Source organism: Pogonomyrmex barbatus, unplaced genomic scaffold (assembly GCF_055798465.1).
Source record: "Pogonomyrmex barbatus isolate J1 unplaced genomic scaffold, ASM5579846v1 scaffold1, whole genome shotgun sequence".
NCBI classification, from domain to species: domain Eukaryota; kingdom Metazoa; phylum Arthropoda; class Insecta; order Hymenoptera; family Formicidae; genus Pogonomyrmex; species Pogonomyrmex barbatus.
The window spans coordinates 9,339,895-9,357,449 of record NW_028297098.1 but is presented as its reverse complement, the minus strand read 5'-3'; the positions used below and the strand labels follow the sequence as shown (position 1 = coordinate 9,357,449).

At 43.7% G+C, this 17,555-nt stretch overlaps 2 protein-coding genes across 2 annotated transcripts; one reads left to right on the top strand and one right to left on the bottom strand.

Annotated features, from left to right (window-relative positions):
- Window positions 1-7,188: 7,188 nt before the first annotated feature.
- Window positions 7,189-8,477, bottom strand: LOC148938050 (uncharacterized). Its single transcript, XM_089072577.1, has one exon. It carries the CDS (start codon window positions 8,475-8,477, stop codon window positions 7,317-7,319), a length of 1,161 nt encoding a protein of 386 aa, XP_088928703.1. The 3' UTR covers window positions 7,189-7,316.
- Window positions 8,478-9,482: 1,005 nt separating this feature from the next.
- Window positions 9,483-10,689, top strand: LOC148938049 (uncharacterized). Its single transcript, XM_089072585.1, has 2 exons — window positions 9,483-10,043; window positions 10,125-10,689. Exons 1-2 carry the CDS (start codon window positions 9,841-9,843, stop codon window positions 10,672-10,674), a joined length of 753 nt encoding a protein of 250 aa, XP_088928711.1. The 5' UTR covers window positions 9,483-9,840; the 3' UTR covers window positions 10,675-10,689.
- Window positions 10,690-17,555: the final 6,866 nt, after the last annotated feature.

Sequence of the window (17,555 nt, the reverse complement as noted above, 5' to 3'; positions counted from 1 at the left end):
TCGAAGATTACCAAAACTGTCAAAGTACACAACGCGATTGTTTCTCTTTGCGTACGCTACCCAATGAGTACCGGGGCCCGTCGTGTCGTCCAGATTTACGATACCATTTTCATTTCGACGCGCGCCGCTAATCGGTAATGCGTCACGCATGAAAACGCCTCTAAAGTACGGTATGCGCATACGCTTCGCCAGCTGGTCCAATTGTACATTGGTGGTTACACCCGTAGGTATTTTTATCGTCTCTTTGGCGTTTTTTTTTCTTTTTTTCTTTTTTTCGCTGTTACGCCTCGTCCGCGTTTGTACGGGGCGAGATACAGTCTTCGTCCGTATTTGTACGGAGCGAGATACAGTCCCTGTCCGTGCGTTTCCATCGCGCGACGTTGCGCGACTTTCCTGTCGTTTATCGCTTTCGCCACGCTGGCCGCTCCGCCGATTAAGGACCCGAGAGCGCCCAAAATTGGCAAAATCGGTAACACACCACCTCGTTTCGCCGTTGGAAGTATTCGTTTCTTTTTTTTGCCGGTTTTTTTCTTCGTCTTCATACCCATGCCGATCTTGGTTTTGGCTTTCATCGCTGTCCAAACGGCTGCAGCTGCAGCTTTCTCGCTCAGAGCCGAATCTCTCGCGATGACGCGTCCTAAGGCTTTATCGGCGAGTACCTTGTCCGCCGCGTGTCTGTCGGTGAGATCGTTGCTCTGAGAATACGCAATGTCGTGTTCACGGCACGCCGCGTCCAGTGGATTTATGCCCGTTTCACCTCTGGCTAATCGCTTTTTCAGCCGAGTACCCGGACCGCAAAACTGATAGCCGGGGATATGTAGTTCGAAAGGAAGCGCGTTTATCGCTCGATTGAGCAGACCTCCAATGTAGCCTTCGTTTGACGCTGTTGCTGGCATAGGCCACAATCCTTTATCTTCGGTGCAGGGCCGTCTATATGATCTCGATCCCACGATTGATTATAATGCTCGACGCAGCGACGATAGGTTTGAACCTCCAAATCCGCCTTTATATACTCCGGAAGCTTGTCCCACACGTGATCGATATAATTACCGCACACGCGTAACAGTACGACCTTCGGTATATATTGCAACTGCTCAGCGCTCAAATCCCGAATATCGGAGGGATGCGACAGCGCGAGATACATTTTTGCTACTGAGCGATTCGTGGTTTCGCGCGCCTATAAATAGGCGTTCGATCGAATCCTAGATAACGCAGTGTGAACATGAAATTTGTACGGCAGCCGCTAACGATACGCGTCGCGAACTGTGACGAGAGAACGCGAATGATGGGAGACATCGCGACGGAGCGCAAGCACGGTGAAATGTTACCGAGTACTATACGCGCCATCATTTGCGGGCCGTCGAATTGTGGTAAAACCAACGTTCTCATAAGCTTGCTCGAGAGTCCGCACGGTGTACGTTTCGAGAACGTGTACGTATACTCGAAATCGTTGCAACAACCGAAATATCGATACTTGGAAAATTTACTAACATCGATAGAAGAAATCGGCTACTTTACGTTCTCCAACAACAGTGACGTCATTCCACCAAGCGAGGCACGTCCCAATTCGATCTTCGTCTTCGACGACGTTGCGTGCGATAAGCAAGATGCTGTGAGAGAATACTTTTCGATGGGCCGCCACTCGAACGTCGATTGCTTCTATCTCTGTCAGACGTACGCGAGGATACCTAAACATTTGATACGCGACAATGCGAACCTGCTGATTCTGTTCAAACAGGATGGTACCAACTTGAAACATGTTTACAACGATCACGTGAATACCGACATGTCATACGATGAATTCTGTGCGTTATGCCGCGATTGTTGGCAGCGCGAGTATGGATTTCTAGTGATAGATAAGGACAGTCCGCTTATCAATGGGCGATACAGAAAGGAATTTAATACGTTCGCGGTACCGTAAAGTGGTTAATCGATGTCGATACGTGGAGCAGGCAACATGGATAACACCAAAGATCGCGAGAAAATAGCGAAACAGATTGCGAAAACGAGCGATTCGATTCGCAAAAAATATCGCGCTTTAAAAATTGGTAAAATAGCTGAAGATACAGCGTTGGAGAAACGCTTCAAGCCCATCGTCGAACCTCTGAAACAGATTGTTGGAAAAACCGAGGAATCTCAATCGATTGAAAGAGAAGCAAAGGATCTCGGTATTAAGAAAAAACAAAAACGTGAAGACAGCGATGACGACAACGATAACGATATTACTACTACTACTGATAAGGATTCATATTGGACGGATGTTGGATGGTTGAAATTAACGCCGCAGTCTAAAAAACGACGTACAACGAAAGAATTGAAAGCCGCGTCAGATTCACTCGTGTTCGAGTCTACACCGATACAATCATCGAAAGATCCACCGAAAGAACCACCGCTGTTCCTGCAAAAGGAAGATGTTTTCGAAACAAAAGACGCCAGTGAACCGTCATTCGAAACAACCATCAAACAGAGTCTGCAAACGCAACAAGGTCGAGAAGCGTTGCATAATCAGCTGGGACCATTAGGGCAAAAGTACGTAAGCCCTCTTCTCGATGATAATGGAAAAAACGATACATTTGATCGCGTATACGGTGTTTATTTCGATAAAGACAGTGGTGCGATGCTTGGTGACAAGAAATTTGACGTTGACAAAAATGACTCCATAATCATAGACAATGTGAGATACAATGGTACACCAGGATTGTACGAATTGATCTTCAAGAGACTTCCCGATGACGCGGTTTTTACCGAGGATGACAAACAAACGTATAAAAGTATATTGTTAACAACAAATGCTCATAGACGTGGTCACAGCGCCCATAATCCCATCAAGGGCAATAGGGGATCGAAGTATATTAACATCATCGCTCCGCTCGTATCTACGTATGGAAGTAGCGGGCGTAAAAAGGGTGCAGGCGTGAGCAATATACCAACCGCCATGAAGTTAAACGACAACAAGATCGATTACGTGCATTGGGACGATCCCAACGAACTGGTGGATCGACTCCGATTGCTCGACGCTTCGCACCGAGCTGGTAACAACGCTCACGACAACGAGATGCTGTCGATCATCGAGGAACTTCGCGAAGCCGGCATTATTATAAATTAATCGCGTATCGATGAAACGAGCCAGTCGATTAACGTCAGTGAGGAAAAAAACAATTTTAAATTGTATATCTTATCTTTACTATTAAACATCGTTGAAACATGCGATCCGATGGACGTGAAAAAAATATTAGCTCCGAGAGGCGACGACTCGTTGAGGAATTGCACGCTCCGGCGAGGAGAAATTTTCCACGAAGACGTGTCATAATTCGGGGATACGACGATCTGTGGCAGGCTGACATCGTCGAGATGCGTCCGTACTCGAGTTTCAACAGAGGTCATCACTACATACTCACCGTCATCGATGCGTTGAGCAAGTACGCCTGGGCCGTACCGCTCAAGAGCAAGGTCGGAAGCGAGACGGCTAACGCTATCGCTAAGATAATTCGAGAGAGCGGAAGATGCCCGAGAAACTTGCAAACGGATATGGGAAAGGAATTTTACAATTGCTGATGTGCAACAACTCTTGAAAAAACACAACGTTAATCATTATTCCACGTATACGGTGTTGAAGGCATCGATCGTCGAGCGATTCAATCGCACGCTTAAGAACGACATGTGGAAGATGTTTACGCTCAACGGCACTTACAAGTGGGTCGACGCGCTACCGCGTCTCGTGTCAGATTACAACGCGCGCAAGCATCGTACTATCGGCATGCGACCCGTTGACGTAACTCCCGCGATCGCCAAAAGACTCTTGGATACGGTATACAGCGCGATAAAGATCGCAGGTCCAGCAAAATTCAAAGTAGGCGAATCGGTACGCGTGAGCAAGTACAAGACACTTTTCGAAAAAGGTTACACGCCAAATTGGACCACCGAGGTGTTTAAGATTGTTAAAGTGCAACGTACTAATCCCGTAACTTATCTGCTCGAGGATTATCGCGGAAAATCGGTCGCGGGTGCGTTCTATGAGCACGAATTGCATCGCGCGACTCATCCGGACGTGTATCTCGTGGAGAAAGTACTACGCAGGAAGGGAGACAAGGTTTACGTCAAGTGGCTGGGATTCGATAGATCGCATAACTCATGGATAAACAAAAGCAGTGTGATTTAATTCATTTTTTTTATTTTTATAATGTATTAAAAAATAAATATACACTGTATACATGTATACAAAGAGTTTTTATTATTTTTTTCTTCCATTACATTTTTTTTAAATTATACATGTATGTAACTTACGAGAACACATGTAAAACTATATGTATTAAGCCGAATATAAATTAAAAAACTCGAAGAGAGAATTAAAGCTAATTCCTCAGCAGGATCTTGGTTGCTATTATAAATTATATATAAAATAAATTTGAACAACTAAATTTGAACAACTAAATTGTATTGTAAAAACTACATATAAAAACTACATATAAAAACTACAAAAAATACATACATCTATACTACATATATAACAGTATAAAACTATAAGAATACATACGTTCATACATACATACATAGATATGATACATAGGTACGTACATACATACATACATACATACATACATACATACGTGCATATATGCATCATATAAACTATATAAAAAATATAAAAATATATGTACATTGTATAAACATGTATATATATATATTACAACGGAATCCGCCAATGTCCCCACGGTAACGTCTCCGTCGAATCCGGTACGATGTATCGTTTGTCGTCGTACGGACTCAGAGCGATTTTCGACTCGGACACCGTGTATACTTGGTGTAGCTTGGATCTTATACACGACTGGCGACGAGTCATTTCGATCTCTTCGTTCAAGCACCGCGTATAATCGTCGAACGTTATTGTTCGCGTTACGACGTTATTCTTTACACCTTTCGCCTTTTTAATGTCTTTTCTACCGTCCACCCTCACCGCGTACATCTTCGCTCTGAGTCCGACGAATTCCGTCATTATCGCACCGTTATTTTCATCCTTCATTAGACCGGGTACTTTTTTATTCGCGAGAGGCATCCCGTACGCGTTGTCCGTCGGATAATCGCTCGTATCGAATCTAGCGATATCGCGTTTCATCGCCTCGTACACATCATCGATGTGGTATACGAGACTGTCCGTGTCGGTGTACATGATCTTACATTTCTCGCGATACAGCGGTGACATGTATTCGTGGTGAAATTCGTACAAGCAGATTTTCGATATGTCGAGTATACACATACCCACGTAAATCGGCTTGTTGAATGTTACCTCGAGTTTACGCATTTCGACGGCGATTAAGTTTTCCACAAAGACGCTGCGGCTATGGAAATTTGGTTTCGTGATCATTGCCTCCGCGCCATACCGTCCGTCCCATTTGGTCAAAAGTTTAACGTCGACGTGATTGCGCACATTTTCCATTGTTTTACCGAATACCGCGTTGTTCATTAATTTGTACAAATTTTTCTCAAAATCGTTTTTCGCGTACGTTCTAAAGTGTGTGTTGAGTTCGATGTAATCGCGGAGCCAGGCGGATTGAGCAAATTGTAGTACGCGATGTATCTTTGCGATACGAAGACCATGGCGCGTACATTGCTGCAGGTTGCGATAATGGATGACGTACCGCTTCTTATCGTATAACGTCGCGAGAAGTTTATCCTGCCGCGTGCCGGGTGATTTATCGCGCGCCGGACAGAAAGGTAGGTCAGTGTGTCGATCGTGTAAATGATGCGGATACTCGAGATCGACCTCGAGAATATAACCCGTAGACGAATCCGGAGCGATCGCGCTCGCGTCAAAGTTCTCAACGTCTTCCATCCATCGAAATTCGGCATAGGGCAGCGGTTGACACATCGCCCATCCGTACAGATTATTTACGTCAAAGTACATAAGGTATGATGACGGTTTCGACGGGTCGTACGAACGCATGTACTTGTTATTGGCCTGCGCGTATCTGCCGGAACATTGACTGAGACCGCCGCGTATACCGCGTTCGATAAACATAACCATATCGATGTCGGTGAGCAACTCAAATTTTACGCGCGTATGTTTCAACATGGCGTCCCACGTGAAACCTGGCAATGTGTAGTAATGCGCGGGATCGAGTCCATAACTCGCGACGCAACTTTCGCGGAAATTTTCGAAAACGTCGGCCAATAACAAGACATCGGTCTTGAGATATCGATCGCTGTATTCGCCGAGCGTTCGGATGGAGAACCGCTGCCAGACGTTCGCGGCGTGCGCGTAGTCGTTCTCCGACACCGTGTCACCGGTCAACGAGCTATAGAACGATTCGCGCGGTGGTAGGTGCGTGTCCTGCAGCTTGTCCGCGCGATCCACGTATTCGTACGGAAAGACACCTTTGCGCGTCAACAAATCAAAATTTTCGTTTGAGACCGTGGAACATTCGGAACGTAAAATTTTTAATTTTTCTTTCGTTAGAAAAGATGCCAATTTATCAAGGCTGGTATTTAAAAATTTGTACGAATCTATGAACCGCAAGCGTACGCAAGTTCGCGAATCTGATCTCTCGGTGGTATCTTTAACGTGTTTTGTAAACGAAATATATTTTTCTTTTGTTATCGGCAGCACGTCGATCCTGCCTTCGAACGCCGTAGCTATTTCCGTGATGATAAAGTGCGCGTCATAACCGGATAAGTTGTGAAATACTATGGGAATGCAATACGAATCTTTATAATTTAGATTACAATTTGAGTGCGCGGGACCACGATAACGACCGGTAAGATGGCAATGATCGCGTACCCGCGTGTCGTCCGACGCAAATGATTTCTCGCAAATGTGACAACGCGTCGCGCTACGATATGCCTCCCACTGCTCTCTCGACAACGTTTCCATGGGAACATTCGCGGATAACAGAATTTTTATTTGATGCGCCAAATCTTCGAGTTGCCGAACGAACCACGCAACGCAATCTTCGTCGCGACGAAATCGATATACCGACAACGCGTCGTCGTACGAGCATCGCACATAGTATCCGATGCTAAATACCTCGTGCTGCTGGTAGGTGTACGATGCGTCTTCCCTCTCTGCCGGTTCCGTTCGCCGTAGTACGCACTCCAAGTCCGCGTAAACGATGAATGGAAGTCGTTCCTTATTCGTGTGGTTCTTAAATTCGAGCCACTTGTCGTCCTCGCTCGGCAGTCGGATGGCGCAATCGTTCATTTTTTCGCAGTCCGTTGTATGTGACTGCAATCTTTCAGACGAACTGAAGTAATGTAGACATCTGCAAACGGAAAATATGATTTTTTAATAAACAATTTTATAAGAGAAATAATAAAATTTGTTAAAATACATACCGGTCGCAAAAGTATTTCTTGCATTTCTTCTTGTTTATTTGCGAGCTCACAAGACGGGACAGATCTTTGATGTACGCAAAGTGCCCCGCGTTGTCGTCGCGCGGATCCTGCACGTACAATAAATTTGCGTGCTTCTCCATCTTCCTTGATGTCAGCCGTATCGGGAGAATCTCCTTTTCCTTGATACCGTAGACGTTGATTGAGATGTCGTTGAGATGTTCGAACTTCTTAATTTGGTTCAACATCATCGGAAACGTAATGTCTTGGAGATTTAACACCGTCGTATAATGCGGGTACGACAATTCCCGATTTGTATTTCTTTCAGCCGGATGCAGAGCCGCGACCACTGACCATGCGAAACACGCATTATCCGTTGATTGCACGTTAATTACCGCTCGCTTTAACATAATTTCTCGCGGTAATTCGATGTAACATCCCGCGTGCATTGGATTATATTTGTTCACGTTTATAGTCAAATTTAGAATTCGCGACAACGCCCATCCACTGTCGCGTTCTTGGAATTCTTCGAGCGATGCCAACGTGGGTTCGATGACGTGCTGCTCGTACCACTCGTCCACATTTGACACTCGAAAGAGTTCACTATTTTTAGTGTTTATACTTTTGTTCGCGCGTTTATCGCCCGTCACAAACTCGCCGTTAAATGCAGTGTTCACTTTCACACTATCGTGTCTTTCTATAATGTCTCGCACTCGCTCGAGCACTACACCACCGGCATCTTCCAAAAATTGTCGTGGCTCGATATAGTCCACATTGATCACCGCACCAGTCAATATACGGCTTTCAAATGCCGTATCGATTTCTCGCCAAACGAGAGATCCATTGTCTCTACTGGTGCTCGCGTACTCGCCACCAACGTGCGCGAAACGTCTTTCTAGTTGTACCTTTGCACCCGCGAGTCGTGCGATCCTCGCCACCACAGATTGTCTATTTGCAACGGTGAGTCGAGGACGCTTAACACGGCTAAGTTCTTCGAGTTGTTCGATGCACTCCTCACATCGTTGCAACCACGCGAAACACTCCACCAAGGTAGCGACTTGGCTGCACTGCTCCAGCAGCTCGCGTTCCACTCGCTCTAGGTGTTCCATATTGCAACATCGTGATTCTTTTAAATTGTTATACTGTCTCATCAAAACAATTTTACATTTTTTTACTTTCTTTTTTTTATTTTCTCTATAGCTGCTTTAACTCGAAGCCAGTATACAAAGCGTTGTATTTCCGCCATGTCCGGAGATTGATGGGAATAGAACAACCATATATGATTATCGCTTCTTGGAATTATCTCTGCTACTTTTTGCCGCGAGAGAGGTAGTAATATATTGTATGCGTGTCCTCTATAATGATAATATGTGCACGCTTCCAGAATTATTTCCGCTCTCTCAGAAGGAGCGGAGAAGCAGAGAGTCGAATTGTAGCGTCCCTTAACTCTTGGACGAGAAATCGGGAAATGGGGAGTTGAGGTATAGTGTCTCTTTATAAAATACACCGCCACGTTCACTGATAGATGAGAGATTGAATCCCATAACGGAGAACTTGTTAATTCTTCCAATGATCTTTCCATATTGTTTTTATATCACATCACACTCTTCCACTTGCATATGCCTCGTTCACAATATTGTCTTTTTTCAATTTGTGCAAATTGGGCACATGTTGCATGGCATTATCACACAGACGGACTGTTGGCAATTGGAGCAAAATCGGCTGTTTAGCGCATTGAGAGTATCTATCTCGTGCTTCCTAACGGCATACAATACTCCAATGTCAGTGTCCGCCAGACGAACCATGCATTCGGCACACAGAGTTAGTGCACCACCCGTTGAATAATAAAATTGTATTGAACAATACTTTTTATTATTATTATTCAACGCAAGGAGTTCCGAACGGGTAACAATTTTTTCTGCATAATCCGTAAGGTCATCACTTTGATCACTTACGTAATTGCTATCGTCAGACAATGCGTGCTCTTCGTCTTCAATATCAATGTCAATATTGTCAATCTCTATTTCTATTTCTTCTTCATTTTCAAACACTTCGTCCACTATATTCACAAAGTCTTCCTCATCCATATTAAACACATTTTCTATATTTAACACATTATCCATTTTCACCGTCAACTATTTTTTTTTTCACATTAGACTTCTATCTACTGTGATCCTGCACACCGCATGACCCATTATATATCATCGACAATTTCTTTGTCCCTTGTCAGAGCATCATCATAGGTCTCTCTCTAATTTGTTTATAGCAGCCGGACTATCGGCGCTTCTCTTGACACGCCGCGACACGTATGCCGACTTCGGCGAAAAAAAACCATCATACGTCTCCCCGATTTGTTTATAGTAACCGGAGTATCGGCGCTTCTCTCTTGACACGCCGCGACACGTACGTCGATTTCTACGAAGAGCTATCTTTTCACGGGCTCTTCCTAGAAAACAAAATTTGAACGCCATCGCGCTCCTTTGCGAACATGTCGCTACATGTTTGATTGCAACAATGAAATTCTTAGAAAAAAAGGGGGGGGGATTAACGGTTTGCCATGTCAAAAAAAATTTACGCGATCAGTCCTCCTCCATCGAACGATCTGCACGACAAAAAAGGTACTCCGCTCCTCCATCGTTCGAACAACAGGCAATGTATTCCGCCAAAGGAAACAGTGCACCGTACAATGGCGAAAAACAAAAGAAGGAATGTAACGCGTAAGTTTCACCTGCATTTTTTTTTTATTTTTTTTTTCTCTTTTTCAATATTGTGCAATATTATATATTTAATTTCCACAGTATTTCGGTGGAGCGTCGCGCGGTGCGCTTACTGAGCAGACGTTACGCTCTGACGGCCACGGGTTACAAATTTCTGGAAATTGGAATCAACGTTGGTCCACCGAGCTACGTGGAGATCGCTCTGGGAGATCATCGGGGACAGGAAGTGATACTGTCTCTCGAAACGTGGAAGGGACTCTACGAGCAGCGATGGAATATCTATAAATTGCTGCGAAATGATTACAAAGACAATTTTATAAACGTCGGACCGTTAACCGTCAGAATTTGTCTGATGAACGACGTTACACTCGTACGTCTTGAATCTTTGAACGTACGCGTAACGATGATCGAATCGACGTTACGTCGAATGTTTGCTCTGGACGAATGTATCGATGTGACGTTCGATCGACTCGTCAGATTCGTCGATACGATCGATACCAAGTATACGCGATTCTCCAACATCGCGTCTGTTGTAACAGATCCCGAGGAAGTGCCGAACGCGATACGCGATTGCGATACATTCGATAGACGTCAACTCGTCGATTGCGAGCTGTTAGCTTTTAGTATATAAGAAAAACATATGTGAATAAAAAAATTTCACACTTAAAAATGTATTCAATTTGTTTACAAAATATAAACATATATAATATGCAAAAAAACATGTATTTCTTTCATTTCTTTCTTCCCCACCATAAAATAATTAGAAAAATAATATTCTCCATAAGAGAGAGAGCCGCAACGGAAGAGATAATACGAGAGAGACAGATATTTATTTTTTACTCGGCGGCGGTGGCGGCGGCGGCGGCGGCGGTGGCGGCGGCGGCGGCGGCCCCCCCTCCCCCTCTGACGTCATGTCAATTTTTTATATCACCGCCCATTTTGTTTATATCGCCTTGCTATCTTATCCTACTATTTATTTATCTCACCTCGTCTTTCTTCACTACACCCCCCCCCCTCCCCTCGTGACGTCATGTCCTTCGAGTCACAATTTTCTATTTATCTATATATTTATCTTCTTGTTTATCTATTTGTTTATCTATTTGTTTATATCCCCTTCACCTACTATCTTATCTACCCCCCCCCCGCGGCTCAGTTCAAAGGATCGCCGCCTCGGACTTCCCCCTCCCCTCTTCCCCGCGCCGTTCCCCCCGCACACCCGCACCCCCCTCAACGCTTCTGAGTTAGAACCCGCCTTATATTCCTACTATTGAACATTCAAGTAAACTATAATTTTACGTTGTTCTTTTTCAAGAAGGAAAGAATTTTCTCGAATAAAGCAAATATTACAGGTTCGATCACGTTCGAACGTGTCAGAGTATTAGATGAAAAAATTTAAAAAAAATCATCATAAAATCATACAAAAACAATTTCAAGAAGAAGAAGAAAGTATCGAAATATACAATAGAAGTACGAGTAAGAAATATTTTATAAATGTTTAAAATTTGTTAATGTTTAATTTGTTAAATGTTTAAAAATTTGAAGAAGCGAGAACTTTCCTCAAATTTAAATAACTATTTATTTGGACGTGCTATATATCTGGCGCCGTTTATAACAAAAAAAAGTGAAATCGAAAAAGGATCAAGCTAGTAATATAAATTTTTCAAGAAAAAATGATTTATTACTTGGGCTGAGAGGCTAGCATTCCTACCCCTCGCGCTCTCGAAACTACGGGATAATTCTACAATTTTTTATAAATCTCTTTTGGAAAAGATTTTCCCTATATATAGTGCGTTTTGCGCTATCTAAAACTATTTCTGAGTTGAATTCTTTCGTGCTTCATCTCGGTTTCGTTTAAAACACGAGTTTTAAAAGTTTCGGATTATTTTACGCGAATAAAGGTACGAAAATCGGGCAGTGAAGTGATTAGAAGAAGCATAAAGTTAGCATCAATGTTGGATATTCGCATAAACGCGGAGAAATTTTTAACTCAAATATCTAACGTTTCGCTTGATGCCAACTATCTGCTTTTCACACGTTTTTCGTGCGAATATTCTGATACAATATTGGGACTATTGTATCAGCTAGGATACTTTGGTACCGACGCGCGTTTACTCCGGATTGCCGGAGAAATAATTGAAACGCGACGTGAGATTGGACACGAGAAGGAGGATGTGGGTGAACACATCCAAAATCTCCTCTCTCACCTCTCCACAATGGTAAGTAACTCTATTATTTTTATAAAAGCAACTCATATATCGAACTCGCGATTTAGCTAATTTTTAATAATAAATTATAGTAAGAAATGTACGTCAAAGAATCACCGCGGTGAATCCGCTCACGCAAATTCGAAGGCGACGGAGGATGAGATAGAAGCAGGTCCAGCACGTAAGCAATATTATTAAAAACTAGACAGGAGTAATGTTAAAAAATAAAAATTTTCCAAGATTAAAATATTAAATGCTTTTAGGAAGGGCACGTATTGAACCTACGCAGGAATTAGAGGAGGAGGCGCCAGAAATTATTCAGCTCTCATCTGGTAGGTTTGCATTTTTAAATAAATAATTTTTAAAACAAATAGTAAAAAATTAGAAAATCTTAATACAATTTTGTTTTTAGGTACAGAAGTAAGTACTCCTGATCAGCGAGTGTTTTCACCCGGTAAGTCGATAGAGAGAAAATATTAATTAAAATACATAATATCTTTATTGACTAAGGACATAATATTATTATCGAAAATAAAAATTTACGATATATTTTTTCTTAGAATACGACCATATGTACTCCCCCGTAGTCCCGGGAGAGAGAATTTGGAGCGATGAAGAAGGGGAAGAAGAAGAATAAAAAGAAGAAGAAGAAGAAGAGCAGCAAGAAGAAGAAGAGGAGGAGGAGGAGATGGTGGAGGAAGAGGAGAAGGAGGAGGAGATGGAGGAACGCGAGGGAGAACCCGAAGGTGAAGAGGAAATTGGAGAAACACCGCCTGATATATAATCTTTTTTCTTACTTTTTACGATTTATGTTCGTATTCAATTTTAAATTATCGAATTTTTAATAGGAATTCCTCCCAACCCTATTCTCTATGCGAGAAGAAGACACTATCGATAAAAGGTGAGTTACCTCAGAAAAATATGCTTGTTTACTAAATTAAATACGAACATAATATTTTAAGCAATCTTGAAGTATTTTCTATAAAATATGTTTCTAATTTTTTTGTAACTTTTGCACAGAAGCAAGCAATGAAGAGCCGTAGCGTGGAGGAGGGCTTCCACCTCAAGAAAATTTGGAAGAGGGAGAGGTTGAGGAGAAGGAGCAGCAGGAAATAGCAGACGAAGAAAGGGAGGAGGAGGAGGAGGAGGAGATGACGGGAGAAGAACAAGTGGAAGAGGAGAGGGAGGAGGAAGAGGAAAGGGAACAAGCACGTGTTGGTCACGAGGTCAGAAATTTTAATCATTTGTTATTAATCGGGGAAAATTTGCGCCGCTTTAGAAATTTCGCGATATTAGGAAGAGAGGCGATATTCCGTTTGCGTCCGCTACCCGAAGGAGTCGATGTCTATAACTGGCTTGAAAACGCATTCGCCGAAATTCATGCCTACGCGTTGCATACCTCGGAACCATACGATTACGTGGGATTTGCATTCGATTCGGAGGATTTAACGCACGGTCCGGCGGGATTATCGTTTCGACCGGCACGCGACTTAACTCGCAAGGACATTTGGCGCCTTGTGAGTTCAGTAGCGCAAAGTGCTGGAGGTTTCGATATCGCGCGGGATTTTAACGTACGCGTTTTCAATGTCGCGGCATCCAGAGGTCGCGGACGCGTTTCAAATAAACTCACACGAAGATGTTGCGAAACGTTCGATTTTATCAATTTCCAATTCTGATAATTTATGTTTTCCCCGCTCTCTCGTGACCGCGCTAATTTATCACGAACGCAGTACGTTGCGTGCGGAGGAACTTCACGAGCGGTGAAATGTGGTAAGACATTAGAATTCCTCGTTACAACGCGAACTCGCGTTGGATTTGACGAGGAGAGCTGGTGTTACCATTCCACCGGAGGGTTGCGGGATTCGGGAAATAGAATGTTTCCAACGCTTTCTCGCCGCATCTGATATAGCTATTGTTGTTTACAATTCTGCTACTTTTGGACGCGGCGAGAGACCCTTATTTGACGGAAGCACGGTACTCGCCTCTCTAGAACGCGATCCTTTATATCGGCTAAATATTATATATCACGAGCAACATCGACATTATAGCCCAATTTTAAATTTAAAAGCAGGGGGGGAGTAGAGGGGGGTATTGTATGCTAATATCGGGTATCGTGAGGAAAGAGGTCACCGCTGTTCAAATAAATGTTCTCGTTGTAACAACGTGCTGCCGTGCGATCAACGCGAAATCGTGGAACTCGTTAGGTGTGAGACTTGCAAACGTTCGTTCTTCGGAAACGCATGCTTCGAACATCATCGCGCGACAAAGTCGTATGACAGTAAAACTCCGACGAGCGTTTGTAACACCATTCGCCTCTGCAAAGGATGCGGGCGGGTTGTAAAAACGACAAAAAAACAATGCGGCGTTTCTTTTTGTAAAATCTGCAGTTTGCAAAAACCCGTAAACCATCTTTGTTAGCCTCTCTCTCACGAAGACAGATCCTCCGTTGTTGAGTGCGGCGGGGATTCTTCTGTATTTGTGAGAGAGAGCGAGCAGAATAACTCGGGTGAGCGGAAATGCAAAAAGGAACGAATGGCATTCGTGTTTTATGATTTTGAGACACGCCAAGATCAATCGCTTGAGGAAACCGAAATAAAAATTCACGTCCCGACTCTGTGTGTCGCGCAACAGATTTGCGATTCGTGCACGGAGATAGGTAATTTGTCGGTGCGATGCGAGTGGTGCGGAGTACGTGAATTTGTTTTTTGCCAATCCGGTAAAACAATTTATCGAATTCGCAACACGTCCTACAAAACATTTACACGCATTATTTGCATAGCGCATAACGCGAAATCGTTCGACGCGCAGTTTATCCTTCAGCACATTGTAGAAAATTATTCCGGATTAGAACCTCGTGTAATTTTAAACGGTACAAAAATTATGGTCCTAACGGCGAATCGCACGAAATTTATCGACAGTGTTAATTATATGCCAATGCGTTTGTCAGAATTACCGAAGGCTTTCGGGTTACCGGATACTTGTGACAAAGGTGTCTTTCTGCACTTATTTAATACTGTCGATAATCAAATATATGTCGGTCCACCACTCGATGTTCGTTATTACGCGTCCGAAACAATGCGAACAGAGGAACGCGAACGTTTTCTCGCATGGCGTTGCAGAAATGTCGGGAAAAAATGTAATATTTTATTTCCAACGTGAAATACTCGAGTATTGTCACACCGATGTTGATATCCTTCGCCGAGCATGCATGGCCTTCCGAAAAATATTCTTACAGCGGGGAAACGTGTGTCCAATCGAGGAATGTACAACTATCGCTTCAACGTGCATGAGAGTTTTTCGGAAAAACTTTTTGCGCCAAGGAGAAATAGGAATCATTCCTTCGAGTGGATACAGGTTTAAAGATAACCAGTCGCGCAAAGGCACGCAATGGTTAATTTTGAAGGAACGTGAGTTAGGTCATCGGATAATTCACGCGGGACGCGGACGTGAGTATCGTTTAGCGGAAGGCATGCTCGTCGACGGGTATTACGAATGCGAGAATGGGGGTGAGACGCGGCGTCACGTCTTACAATTTCACGGTTGCTTTTTTCACGGATGCCCGTCTTGCTGTCCATTAAATCGTGATAAAACGCTCGAAAATTTTAATGATACGTTTGACGCGCGTTACGAACGAATGGTTGCAACGTCTTGGCGATTACGTCGTCAAAGATATATCCTAACAGAAAAATGGGAGTACGTTTTCGACGAAGAAATGCGCGAGAATCGAGAGATGCGAGAATTTTTCGAAAATCACCCCATGGTGCAAATCCCACCTCTCGATCCTCGCGATGCATTTTTCGGCGGACGCACCGGCAATATCGCGACTCGATACGAGGTTATGGGCACCGAGAAGATACGGTAGACGTATGTTCTCTGTATCCGTATGTACTCAAGACAGGAGTTTTCCCAATTGGTCACTCGGATATTTATGTGGGCGAGGAATGCGCCGATTTAATTGGAATCGCGCCAAATTTTAATTTTACTCCGGTCGAGGGTCTCGTACGTTGCCGAGTACTCCCCCCACGTGATCTCTTCCATCCTGTGCTACCGTACCGCGTGCGCGGTAAATTATTATTTGCTCTTTGCCGTACATGTTGTGAATCATTTTCTCGTGACACGTGCACTCACGACGATCCTGCGAAGCGTGAGTTCGAGGGCACATGGGTGTCTTGCGAATTACGCAAAGCAGTCGAAAAAGGACGCGGGTAGACGAAATTTGGCAGTACAAATCTACGCGTTATAACTCCGAAACGCGACAGGGAGAGTTGTTTATCGAATATATCAATACTTTTTTACAACTGAAACAAGAGGCGAGTGGTCGAGCGAATGCAACGATGACGTTGCTAAAGAACGCTACCTGAGGGAGTATGAAGCAATCAAAGGTATCATTCTCGATAAAAACAACATCGTACGTAATTCCGGCTTACGTCCGTCGCCAAACTCTGCCTTAATTCGTTTTGGAAATTCGGCCAGCGGAGTAATCTGCCGAATACAGAAATAATAAGATCCCCTCAGTGTTTCGCCGAATTGCTGTCGAGTCCTGAACACGAGATAGTCGGTGTATTGCCCGTTAACGAGGATGCGATATACATTTCATGGCGGTTAAAGAGCGAAGCGGTGGTACCTTCACCGATAACTAACGTGGATAGCGGCATACACGACGGCACAGGCGCGATTAAAATTATATGAATATTTAGAAAAATTAGATCGTCGCGTATTATATTACGATACAGATTCGTGTATATATACGAGCAGCGGTGATCCCAAGGAGTACGAACCGCGTACAGGTAATTTTTTGGGTGACATGACCGACGAACTCGAGAGTTACGGGCGTGGTAGCTTCATCGAGGCGTTTGTATCTGGCGGACCGAAGATGGTCTTGATTTCCACGGAAAATCTCGAAAGAATGCAGCATCGTCTGCGACAACAGCAGCAAACGGAAATAAGCATCAGGGAAAATTCCACGAGGCAGAATTCGGAGACGATACATGGAGAAAATTTAAATTCCGTACAAACACCCGGAACGCCTTTGTCGCGGCTCGATTCCGATATGAGCAAAATTCTTAATTCTCCCACTCCGCGCGATGTAAGTGAGAAATGGAAATTGTATAAAGAAGTACTTTGGAGATATCTCCATTTTGATAAAGCGCAAAAGGAAGATTCGACGCGTAACGCCGCCGATGAGAATAATTCAGATGCGCAAGAGGGGGACATGGTGGAACCAGCGCGCGAATCACAAGCATTGAGCAAACTTTTGCATCTTGATGGACAAGTAAGTAATATACTACGAGGCGAGTCTTTGCATAAG